This window comes from Crotalus tigris, unplaced genomic scaffold (genome assembly GCF_016545835.1).
Source record: "Crotalus tigris isolate CLP2741 ecotype Arizona unplaced genomic scaffold, ASM1654583v1 scf7180000024424.1579004, whole genome shotgun sequence".
NCBI lineage: Eukaryota > Metazoa > Chordata > Lepidosauria > Squamata > Viperidae > Crotalus > Crotalus tigris.
The window spans coordinates 451,844-465,621 of NW_024100591.1; the positions used below are offsets into that span (position 1 = coordinate 451,844).

At 35.0% G+C, this 13,778-nt stretch overlaps 1 protein-coding gene across 17 annotated transcripts in view; it reads left to right on the forward strand.

Annotated features, from left to right (window-relative positions):
* SEMA5B (semaphorin 5B) overlaps window positions 1–13,778 on the forward strand; it is a 543,893-nt gene that overhangs the window by 399,609 nt on the left and 130,506 nt on the right. For all 17 annotated transcript variants that reach the window (XM_039330065.1, XM_039330083.1, XM_039330082.1 and 14 more), the window contains one exon: window positions 37–82. In XM_039330065.1, coding sequence (XP_039185999.1) covers window positions 37–82 — 46 coding nt within the window. The remainder of the gene's footprint in view (window positions 1–36; window positions 83–13,778) is intronic.

Consider the following 13,778-nt stretch of genomic DNA (forward strand, 5'->3'; position numbering starts at 1 on the left):
TAAACCTTCTCTAATTTCATCTGCTTGCTCACACAGGAACTACCTCTTCAGACTTAGTCTACACAATGTTTCTCTTATTCAGGTATGTTCAGCCTTTCTGTCATCTACTTGTTCTGATTATAGAATTATAAAAAACTACATAGAATGTTTTTATAAAAATCAATAGACAAGTGTATAAAATGGTTATTAGGAATGTGAATTAATAAACTCATATAACCCCTGTTTTGGAAAAATTAGTCTTGTTGATTTGTTTTGTAATGCATTTTAAATGTAACATTTTTGTCATGTATAGCCCTATGTATTTTACTCTGAGAAGGTAGAGCTGGAGTAATAAAAATGTTCTTGCCCTTTTCTAGCTCAATTACTTTAGCTTTGGTCTGTTGACTCAAAGAGGGATAGATGGATGACAAGAAAGGACATTGTGTTAAAAGCATGGAGGGTTTTGTGATGGATAGTTAATGCAAGCTTAACTAAAACAATGTAAATACTGTAAATCCTTAGCTTTCCTTAATGCAACATCAGCAGCTTTCAAAGGAGGTCTTCTCTGTTCTCGTTCATCATTGCTCTGAGCTATTGTTGGCCTTACTATGAACACAAAATGCTGAAGAGTGAGTTTTGCTCAGTTCCTCAGCTCCTCATCCTGTAAACCTTTCAGAAGGAAATGCTGTTCACAGTATATGTCATTCCTGTTCTGCCAGCAAGGGCCTAACAAAGTATAGCAAGGATCAGCGTTCTGAAACTTTTGTAAAGTTTGTTCTGACTTGGTTAAAATAATAGCTGTAACAACTGCAGTTATATAAATAGAGCTGGGTCAACTTTTATGTCGTTTCATAACCGTGCATGTGACATGCTTCTATTGTTTGAGAATTATTGAGGTGATGTGCTTTAAGCAGGCAGTCACAACTCATATTCAAGCTTGTTGGATAGCTGTTGCGAAAGCAAGGCAAAATCAGTATCAAGTTTGGGAAGTAATAGAGTTGGTTGCTCTGTCTTGCTCTAATAAAGAGGAAAAGACTAAAGTAGAACAAAATGAAAGATGGTCTCTGATGGTCAGCAAAACATTGTAATAAGATACAGATGAAGGCCACTACTCAATACCAGAAGAACCCAATAGTGCTGTGGAAATTGAAATATTTATCTTTGTTTTTTTGCTTACTTGAACTGATTCTTAAATAAGGACACAGATTCCAGCAGTATTAGTTAAGAAGTTGTTGTCACAAATTCTGTCACATTTGCTGTAAATGGGTTGAGGAAGAGGGATAACATGCTATGTGTTTGCATACATAAAGTTAGTAGAGTTTCTTTAGCTGCTCATTTCAAAAGAATTACAGGTCTATCACTGATTTAAAATGTTTACTTCATATAGTCATTCACTGAGTAATTTAATCCTTAAGTCAGGAAAAAATATTTATCTTTAGCTATTGATAGAAACAGTTCTTATATTTCTTCATTACAGTTATCAACAGCAGAGATATTTGCATGTCGGTTCCATGAAAGTTTGATATATTACTAGCAGGTCTTCCTCATAATTCATTCAAAGAAAAACAGCAGTTGTGATTGTCTAACTAGAAACCTGAATCTTGAGATCTGGGATTTCTCTTAGTATAATTGAGCTTCAAGACACTGCATGTGTCCTCCAACATTTTCTGTATAGCTTTCAGTTTCTAATACAGAACAATGGAAGGGTTTTAAGTACATGAAGAACAATCTTAGCAACTGTATTTTATTTAATTTTATTCATTATATTGATAACCTACTTTGTGTCCAGAATCTCCTGATAGTAATCATCTCATTTTCTTCAGTTTATTTTAGCCATGCTTTCTTTGTTGAACTATCAAAATGGTATAAATAGTCCACCTTCGTTTATGCTAGTAGGTCTTAAATTGTTTGACTCAATTAGTCCTTTTTTCAATCTCAGATAACAACACCACACAAACAAACAACAAAAGAAAACCAACCTCCAAACAGACTGTTTTTTACACAAGTGCCTTAGCAATATCTGTTCCAAAATGGATCCTTAACTCACAAACAAGCAATAACAAATTGTGTAACCTCAGGATATTCCAAAATTACCCCCAGTTTAAGAACCATTGCTTTAAGCTCTCAAAGGAGATACAGGTATTATGGGAAGTTATTGTATACCCCATAACCATGTGGGTTTTTTCATTACTTCCACATACTTCTTTTGGAGAAGAGGGGAATTTCTCTATATTTATACAGTGTATATCTGATGCAAGCAACCAGCATCAATCATGGATAGACCCAAACAGATAGTTTATTGTTGATCACCAATATTACAAAAATCTTGCCAGACTCTTCATTCTCTTGGAAAATGGCGGATATAGACCTAAGGATTTGATGTCAGACATTTGCACCCCTGAATGCACTCTAAGCTAGAATGTCTCTTTATTCTTCCTGACATGGCCCTCTCCCCTTCAGCCAGGACAGTGAATATCCTATGTATTTTTCATTTACACTGACTATTAGGAGGTATTGCATGATCTGTTTCGTTGTTAGAGATAATAATTGGACCAAAGTCATCCAGCAGCCTCTATGGCTGAAGGTGGGATTAAAATCCAAGTCTTCCCAGTTTTCATTCTAACTTTTAAATATTACAACTCTCTATACTTAATTTAATATATCAAATCAAAACCAGTCTTTCTGATATGCTGCTTACTGTATTTTTTTGGTGCTGCATACAGTCCCCAGCATGGTATAGCATGGTCAAAGGCAGCTCTTGGCCAGAAAATTCTTATGCTCTTATATCTTGCTTTAGAAAAAACATTCAGCTTGATAATATCATCTGTGATTCAAGATCCATTTTATAATTCTTCAGAGAAAGAGATCTATGGATATCCAGTTGTGGTTCAAATATAATCTGAACCCTTGATAAGGTGTTTCGTGAGTGTGGGGGGGTGTAACTAAAAATAAAAATAAAAGATCACAGTGGCAATCACAATCACAAATTACACTTTTGAAAGGGGTGGAGTTTTAATCAGCAGGTTGGGGCCATGATCTTTTTTGTTTATTTTTTTAATTTAAAATATCTCCCCCACCAGGATTCCACTGATCATTGTATGTGATTGAGGTTGATTTTGGCCCCAGGAAATCATTTAAGTCTTACAACATTGCATGAAGCTCTATTTGTTTAGAATTAGTGAAGGGTATTAAAAGAAAGCAGATGAACTTTGCTCTTAAGAAAACAATCTCATTTTATTAAAGGTTCTCATTAAATTAAAATGCATTTAATATAAATGCCATATGATTCAAAATATAGTTTGATTAAGGCTTCTATTTTTTCTGCTAGAATATCCTAGTTTTTCTTTGGCGTTCGAAAAAGCCTTGTTTTCAGTGCACTTTCACGACTATAAGTTGAGGTTTTGTTTGTTCTCTCTTCTGGGAAAAAAGAAACTTAAAGAGAAATAAAGCAGTTTAAAGTACACAGCTGTCAAAGTAAGTATTTTGAAATATAGCTGCTATCTATCAGAAACGATGTTAAAGCTAGGCCTGAAAGATTCTGTTTTTTTCTCCTTTAATCAGAAAGCTAACATTTTCTGCTATTTAGCATATGATAGTCATTCATCATACTTGCTGTATTTATTTATCCTCTCTGTCACTGGGGGGGGGGAGAGAACCTCATACTTTTGAACAAAGAAACAGTGTTATTTGCCACAGAATGTTCCTTTTTTCTTCGAGACAACAGTCAGGATTGTGGTTGCTGTGGAATTTCCAGCACTGCAGTTACATTCTGTGATGTGGGTGTTAAATTTTTTACCTCATGAAATGTCATTGCAAAATATATTTGCTTTTTTTTTAACCATAGGGCATCTCTGATTTTCAGATTAGTTCCTACTCTTCCATATTTATGGGAATATACTATACACCTCAAAATCCTAACAGGAAAATTAAACATATTCTGCACACTTCGTTCAGTGTGCTGAGGCTTTTAAGGGGGCTCAGTCTAATCCTTCGCATTCATACAAAAAGGCTTTTTACTGTAGGCTCCACAATTAAGAGATTACTGGAAGAAATTACTTCGGAAATAACATCCTCCTAGCATATTTTAAATGATAAAATTATGTTGGAATTGACTGAGTAAAGCATGTTTTTAATGTGTATAAAACGGAGCTGGTGAGACCTCAATTGGTATACCGGAGTCATACTTATAAAGAGAGGTTCTCTGGTACATAATGATGTTCTTTCCTTCTGCACATCAGCCCACATCCTCTTGGTTCTCGATGATCATCTATTGATGGGAGAGGCTGAAGCATTTTGGGGTGGGTACAGTCTATTCTCTCTCTTTGACATCTTTCTTTTTTTTCCTTCTGACATCCTTTTCTCTCTCTCTTTTTTTTTTTTCTTTCTCACCCCCATACATGCTGAGGGAAGGATTGATCACTCCTGCCAAAGTCCCTTGCAAAAGGATTTTGAAATTAGGCTGAGAAATAGTAAGTCTGATTGATTTCAGAAAGGTTCGCTCTCTTGTAAATGTACTCGGGATACAGCAACCATGTGATTGTGTGAAAAAGATGCAGCTGCTTGAAGGCATTGTAGACAAATGCTACATTCGCACCACATCCATCCCTGTGCATGTTTATTGATTCACTCACTCACTCACTCACTCACTCACTCACTCCATTCATTCATTCATTCATTCATTCATTCATTCATTCATTCAATAAATTTATATAGGTGCCCCATCAAAATGCAACTCTGGGTGCCTAACAACAAATATAACAAACTTCATAATGATTAAAAACAAATATGCCTATATGCGTGGACTAAAACTCCACAGAAAACAATTGGCACAGTAAAATGCATTCTTGGAGACCCTTTGGGGATTGAATCTGGAAGTACCGTCCAGCCTACTTAGGAGTACCGCCTTAGTTCAACCCACTCAACGGTTTTTGTTTTTTTGTTTTTTTTTTGCTGTGGGAAAAATAAGAGGAGGAAGGAGTATTAAGCATGTTCACTGCCTTGAGTTGTTTATAAAAATTATAAAGGCAGGATAAACAAAAACTTTGCCAAGCTAAACTTTGTATACTAAGGTAGCATTTCTTAGTATGGAAACCTTGCAATAAAAATGCTCTTGACAATAGATCAGCAAAGGGTGTTTGGTAAGGTTCTAAAAGCAGATATATTTATGATGAGCAGCTGGCAGAACCCAAATGTCTTTTTTGTCACCTGCAGAATTCCTTTTGAATGTTGATTTCATATCATTCTAAAGTTGAAAACTGTCATGCAAGCTAAAAATAAGCTTTATGAATAAATAAATAAAAACCCTGTGTTCTCTTATCCTCTTTAAAAAAAGTTTGATCTCATACGTTGTTCATGCGCCCCACCAAGTTGGCATCATTTCTTTGCCAACTGTGGCCATTGACATCTTCCAAATAATAGCATGGCCTACACTGGTTTAGGAGCATTCTCTATTGTTATTATTTGGTTTGCTTTAGTTTTAAATCTGTTTTGGTTTAATTCAGTGACTTTGTGTATTTGTTAAAATACAATCAAGAAGCAACACTGAATATCACTCTGAGTTCTTGTCTCCAGCTACTTTTCTTGTAACCTTCAGGGTGCATTTTACAGCTTCCCAAACAAACCTAACAATACTGATACCAGGTGGACAAGCAAATTGTCATATTGTCTAGGGAAAGAGAGTGGAACTCAGCTGCTGGGAGGGATGGGGAGGTGATTGGGAAGGTCAGCCAGTAGAAAACAGTTCCTGTGTTTCAAAGCTTTTGTTATCAAAAACTAAAGAGTGATTAATGGCACAACTAATTTGGCTTCATCTACACATTTGTTGGGAGACAGGTCACGAATTGCTTTAAGGAAAAAAAAGCCCTATCTTATGGCATTTTTTTCAGAAAAGAATGATATTCTGAACATAAGCAATTACCTGAGACATAGCTACCCTTCTTTCTATGTCACAATGAGTGATGATGCATAATTCCTTATCTAGAACACATATTTCTGTTTTTCTCCTTTGACAATTATTTATTTATCTTTTCTGCTTCATTGTATTTCCTCATCCTACCTTGAATTTTGTACAAGCAAATCTTCACCAAAGGTCACTATTCCATTATAACTGAAAGAATTGCATCAGAATCACTCTGAGAGTAAGATAAGTGGTATCTCAACTTGATAAATAAAATATAATAAATAAAATTCCATGTTTTCATATATATTAAATTAGCTAGGCAAATATATCAGCAGAAGCATATTTGAACAGGTTAATGCTGAAGGTCACATAATTAGCAGATGTCCTACACCAGGGATATCAAACTCAATTTCACTGAGGACCTCATCAGCATTGCGGTTGCCCGGGGGTGTGTGTGACTAGAGTGGGTGCAGCCTACTGGGTGGGCGTGGATGGAGTGGGTGTGGCCTACTGGGTGGGCGTGGCCAGTTCTACATCATTCACGTCAAGAGTGCCTATGGAAGCCTGGGCAGGAGTGGGACAGATCTGATGGTCTCTGGCAGAAGGGGGTGGGACTGGGGCAAGTGCCAAGGCATGGTCCACCGGGGCAAGTGCCAAGATGGCCACCACAAAATTGTACATTGGCTCCCAGCTGGCCTGGGCCAGGGCCAAGGCAGCGGGGATCGTTCCCTCACTGCTTCCAGGATGGCTTCGCGGGCCACATGAAACCACTTTGTGGGCCGCATCTGGCTCCCGGGCCTTGTGTTTGACATGTCTGTCCTACACAAATGATTGTATAATTTTTGCTGATTTCACTGACAAAATGCAAATGATTTTGAGCTTCACTGTTTTCTGAACATCCACTGCCCTTTCCCCACCTAGACCATATTATATTTGACAGGAGGCATCAAATGGTCCTCTGTGCTTAGCTTAAGATTCAGGCAGAAATTATAAGAGTCAGAAAATCTGATTTATCCTATGTTCTTGTGATTGAAAAGGATATAAAACCTCTTTTGACTCTTGGGGATTTCATGGACGTGTCCACCTAGTTTTCTTGGCAGTAATACAGAAGCGGTTCACCTTTTTCCTTATTTCAGGATATTTCTTTGACTTTCTTGGGGTTTCCTGTTGGACGTATCCTGCTGGACATTTGAAATCAGCCAAATGTATACAGTACTTAGTTGTGTATTAGAAATGAGAGTGACGATAAACTTCACAGCCCTTGCTAGACTCCACAAATTTCTCTTACTCTTTTTCCTGATGTTAGGGGGCTAAGTCGTTTAAAAGGGCTTAGTCTCATTCTTTCCACATTTTACAGACTATTTTTATTTGGTGAGCAAAAGGATTAGCTCTACTTTGTCAAAAGGATTTGTTTGAATCAGTGCTAAAAAGCAATTATGAGATACATGGGTTTGGATCCTCAGAGCTTTGTGCCGTTGGTAAGCCTCATTTATCTTATCCTCGTGGGACCTGAGCTTGCTTCTGTAACAAATGTACATCTGAAATGCCAACAGCATGGCCACACAAATCCATTACTTATCATTATTAGACATTTTCTTCTGTCTAGCTCCTCGCCATCCACTGACTTGAAATAGTTATGTCTACTGTTAATTTCATTTAAATAACACTGAAAATGTCATAGACTGTCCTTATTCACCCTCAGCCTATTTTGTTCCCTGGAGATTTGTGCCCTGACTTTTTTTTAAAAAAAAAAAAATGCTAAGAGGTATCTATCCAATGTCAAATTCTAGTTATGCAAGGTTATACAGCTTACTAAATAGGAAAAAGCGACATGTGTCAAGAAAATTCAAATTCCACTAAACCTGAGAATCTAAGATATTAACATTTCTGGATTGTTTTCCATTGTTCATTTGTTAAATTAAGGTAACATGAGATTTGCCCTTTAGTGACTCTGTAATATACAGATGGATTTGGTAAAGTTGGACTTATGCCTTATTGAGCATTCAATAACAATAAATTCTGTACTAAATAGTAAACTAGAAATATAGGACAGAATTGAGCTAAAATCCCTCAGCACTGTTTCAAAGAACCAGTCTTCCATCTTTGCTACATTACATTTCAGCATGACCTTTAAAGGTATGTTATAAGTGTCTTGTTGGAAGTACAGTGTGAAATTACAGCAATCTAATCTCGCTTTTTTGCAAAAACACACATCTCAAAACTAAAACTAAACGAACTCTTAGTTTGGCAGAAACTTACAACTTAATGTCTGTTCTCTGTGTTTGTATTTTTGTGTACTCACATCCATATTCATTAAGTTTTTATCAGAATTAACTCTTAATACAGAAAAATTCTTATTTTAGTTGTACTAAAAATAAGTTTTACATATATAGCAAATTTGCCATATAACATAGAATAATGACAGTCCTTTTAAAATATCCTCCACACTATTGTGATTACAAATGTTTCATTCCAATCATATACAAGATGTAACCTGTCAATAGAAAAACAGAAATAAAACAAGAGCAGATTAAAGTTCCAGTTGTGTATTATAAACAATGTGTGTTTTGCTTCTTCGGCAATTGATCAGGTAAAGGGCTTACCCTCAATCTTTTAATAGATATTTAATAATAAACTTGCTTTTTTAACATTCAGATCTTCTCTACTTATTAGCTGCAATAACTTATGTAATATTATTGGAGAGCTACGTAATATATTTTGTTTTAAAAGTGAAGCTGTTTTTCCACATAAACAGGCTTATTCAGTTATATTATATAAATGTATTTCATAGTAGTACTTTATGCAGAAGAAAGTCTTATTGAAATCACTGGGCCTTACTGCAAGGAAATATATAGGATTGCTATCATAGCCTGTAGTAAACCAGTGGTTCTTTAATGTTTGACTCTTAAGCTTAAAGAGTTGAATTCCAGTGTGAAAATAATAACAATTTTTTTTTTAAAAAAAGAGGACATACATATATTTATTTACTGGTGTACTTTTACTATGGATAATTGGTCTAGTTAACTGTATAGCCAAGTGAAAATGAAGAAAGAAATGAGAAACTCAGTCTGTTAGGGATTGTCATTAATTTCCATTTGTACAGATCTAGGCACAAAATCATGCTCAAACCATTTGGTTTGAAGAATCTCACATCTCTGGAAGGTGTAAAACAAATTACAAGGTCTCAGCTTTGTTGACAGTAAATACTATTAATCCTTCTCATTTAATAATTATTTTCAAGTGACTACCTCACTTTGCAAGCATGTGCTCAAAAATGTAGCATGAGGGTTCTCTGCAGATGGAATGATCAAGTGGGTTCTTAATATTATACAATTCTAACAATTAGCTTTATGTTACCATTGTTAGTGTATTAAAATAAGGCATATCAGGTAGTACTTTCTAATTGGAAATAATTATCCAGCAAATGTTATGCCGTATAAGCTTTTGTAGACTATAGTTATGAATTTTAGTGGTGCTGCTTATTTATCCTTATAATTACATGAAGAGGGGAGAGTGAAGTAGATGATAATCAAGTACAGTATATCTATATGGGATAGCATTCCTTATAAGATAGTCATTGTAACATTATTGAAACTGTTACCAGTGGAAGAAAAAGCCTCCTCCTTGTTCATCCCCCTAATTAATAGAATCAAGCTTCCCATTTTAGTTCCACAGATCCTTGCTGTTATTTTGCTTGAAATTCCTTATTAGGAGATATGAGAAATGTTCCTCTTAAGAGATTCTGAAAGTTGTCCTTTCTAATGACAAATGTGTATCTGTTAATTAATTTGCACTCAGATGGAACGGTTTGCCTTTTTCCCCCTATATTGAACAGTGTGAAGATGACACAGTTATTATCCATTGTTATTTGTGAGTCTTCACTGTGCTTATTCTTCAATTAGGAATTAGTGAAGATGTATGGCATTTGGCAGGCAAGATGATTTTTAATACACAAGACAAATAAATGCTACATACGCCCAATCCCATTTCTGTACATAACTTGGCCAGCCACATTGGCTCCAGGGCAATAGACATTTCCACTTAATATCATATAGTATTCTGGTCATTCATATAGCCTAGATCCTACACCTCATTCATACTCTACTACTCACCTAGAAGATAAAGAAAAGGGTGGCAAATCACGTCCCCATTATAACAAGCAGGGTCATGTTCTTCCTGTCAATCTATAGGAGGATATTGTTGACTAGGGTCACAAATCTTGGTATGAAGGTTTGATTAAAATGCCAAGAGGAAAAACAGTTTAAGATTATTTTAAAGGGCGTCTGTGTTTTTGAAATTCAGATTCTTACCTAAGCTTTCCTATCCTTGCCCATAGTTTTTGAGAGAAAGAGAGAGAGAGAGAGAGAGAGAGAGAGAGAGAGAGAGAGAGAATCAATTATTCAGAATCTGAGCTGAATTTTGATTGGCTTGCCCTCCTAAATGATTTTCATCCTGATCCAGTAGGCTGTTACATGTTTGACATTCAGTTATATATTTCAAATTCTAATAGAGTTTGAATTAATTGAAAGGAAACAATAAATGTATCAGTTTTAATTTAATCTGATTTTTTTTGTTTGGCATTAAGACCAGCCTTTTCCAGCTTAGTACTCAGTTGTTAAAAGTTGCCTTAAGTCCTTGCATCTTAACTATTTTGGCAAAAGTCTTATTCCTATCCACACATACTGAATATACACTAATCCAAACCACTTTCCTCTTTCTTTGAACTCTGTCCCATTTACTACAATCATATTGGCTTATTTCATCCCCAGAGAGCACCTGATACTGGCCATTCTGGTTGGGGATTATGGAAAAAGTGGCACATGATATCTGATATCTTGGATTGGATAAAATAAAGAACAATATGATATAAATTTAATAGAGTTGACCAACAAAACAGAGCAGGCTAAAACCATATTAAATTAAATTTTGCTCTTACATTTCAATTTCTCCGATTCTAACATTTAAATTTGCATTTTGATTTTCTGCTCTTTGTCTTTCATTATCACTTTAGTAATATATATTTGCAAGTGAGAAAGATCACAATTGGGACTGAAGCAGATTACAAGAGAAATTATAGCATGTCATAACAGCATTAAGGAAAAAAAGACCCAAATATTTGGCAATCAAAGACTTATGAAACAACCTTGACATTAGTTTTCCTTATCAAGAGAAGAAGTAAGTACATTCCTTTCCTATTATTGGGAAGGAGACTAGTTTGGTACTTGTCCACGATAGTTTTCAAAGAAAAGAGGATTATAAATTGGCTATTTCACTTACCCTAGCCTAGCCTATATCTAACAGACTGCAAACTAAACTTGTGTGATGTCTCTGATGTTGTATCACATAAGAATATACTGCTACTGTGTATGTTATATGGAAATGCATTAGGCCCATGATTGTAGTAAATTTGATTCCCAAAAGCACAATTGAGGAAAGACAGCCTATCCTAATCAATCTTTGCAAAGCAACACAAAGTTTTGAATGTCACATTCCTTAACCTTTTAAATTATGAGAAAATACTCCATATATATATATATACAGAAATTATTTTCTCCTCTAAGAAACTACAACATTTTCAATGTTGGACAATTTAATTTGCACTTGTAAGTGGAGGTCAGAAGTTTAAACATAAGCAGGATAAAACAATAGGATCAGCTATGCCATGAATGAATCATGGATGTTAGAACACAATTGTCATATCAACCAGAATTTTTGTACATTAAATTTTCTATTTGAAATAATTTTCTAAGGGACATTAAAATATAGAATCAAGTTTACTAATAATTGATTTCATTCAGTGATATAGGGAGAGGATAAGAAATATGCCTTTAAGAATGGGTTATTCATTAAACACTTAAGCAAAGATAAAATAGCCAGGATTCTGAACAATTGTTCAATACCTACTGCATGTAGCAGTGCCATATCTGTGAAACATGAATTTTGCATGTGATTGAGTTTCATAATTTGTTTACATCCGTGAGGAGGAGGTTTTTGTGCCATTCTGAAGATCTTACGCTAAGAGCAATGAAAAGAGTAGTTTAGTTTGCTTCTTTCATTTTTATAGGTTAAGAAATTCATGGTTTGCAGGGAAATACCATTACATCTTTTGTTCAAAGGAGCTTGGGGATGATATTAAAATAAATTTAATACAAGTGCTTTTCTGTATTTTGGGATTAATAATGATATTGGGTAATTATACTGCCCTCATACAAAATCACAGAACTCCAGATTGTAACAGAGAACATTATATTTTCCAGGAAGTTCTTCTAGTCACTTCTATAAACATCTTCACACTTCACATAATCAATCAGAAATGTCCTCCAAGAATCTCAACCCAAAGCCAAGCTTTCATTTGTAGTGGCACCAAACCAATTTCTATTTTTAAATGCTTTAGACACTAAGTATATTCATTTTTATGCCTAGAAAATATATTCAAAATTCTAGTTTAGAATATACTCATACATAATCACAACAGAGTAAAAAGTAAGATGGCAGAATTAATTTTTAAACCAGAATTTTAGTTTTAAAAAATAATTGGGCATAATTCAGTCATATCCGTGCAATGCAGTACATGCTTCCATGGAAAGCAAAATTATAGAGTATTTTTAAGGATTAATTGAAAGCAGCAGGTTAAGTGGAATAGACTTATATGTATCTTTGTATCTTCTCATTACTGAATCTGCAGCATAATGCAGTTATTGTGTGTGGGGAACAGGGGCCCTCATGTTGTTTCTGATCTGTAACTCCCAGCATTTGTGATCATTGGTTTTAGTTCAACAGCCACACTGAAAGACCACATATTCCCCCATTCCAGAGCTACTGGAATTTGCAATAGGGCAAAGAGAAATGTGGAGCAGATGCTCATGAAAAGTTCAGCCTCACTCATCTTGCAGAGCAGCTTCTAAACTGACTCACTTAGAACAGAAAGGAATAGTCTGTTTGGGATTTCAGAAACAATAATCTAAAAGCTGTATAATCACTCCTAACTTATCCAGATTTTACTCATTGTTTCCTATCACAATCAAAATGCAATGTTTTATTCCTTTAAGTTTTGACTAATTATATATAATTGTGATACACGAAGCAAGTTATGTAGAATGACAGCCTGTCCTAGGCACATAAATGTTTCATTTCTGATTCATTAACAATTATTTTAGAAAAATATAACTGTTCTGATTTACACAACAGTGCCAATAGAAGATAATATTTGTAGCTCAGAGTTGAAGTGTGGGATCCTTGGTGCTCTCTGAGCTTGGTTGTTTTCTTACAGACATTTCATTACCAAACTAGGTAACATCAGCAGCGCTGATAAGGAATGAGGTTTGCTCTCATTTTATATACTACTATAATGGCTTGCTCTGTCAGTGTGGGTGGAAATGATCTTGGTGGTTCCTTAATTGGACACATTACACATCGCTCTTAAGTGACCAGTCATATGTTGAGAACTACCTGTATTTTTGCTCTTTTAGTTTTGCTGGGTTTCTTGCGATATTTTTGGACTCAACAAAACAACATGTTTTAAGCATATCGTTTCTTTTTAGATACAACAATTTTCTTATAGAAGTATCATTTAATTAAGATCCTATATTATTGAGAAGAAAAAAAAGTTTATTGTTATTTCAAATCATGCAATGAACATGATGATCAACATTTTGTTTCATTTCAAATATATTATGCCAAATTTAATTTATTTTCTCCATAGATTCGTAATACAAAATTGAAGGGGCTGTTTAGGTCATAAAAGTCTAGCTTCTTTTTCTTAGTGCAGAATACTCCAGCTATCCCCTAAGTCAGGCTTCTCAAACTTTGCAGTTTTGCAACCCCCTAAAATGACAGGTGAATGTCTATGATGGTCTTCATGAACACAACTAAAATGTTTATTATGGTTAGGAGTGAGCCA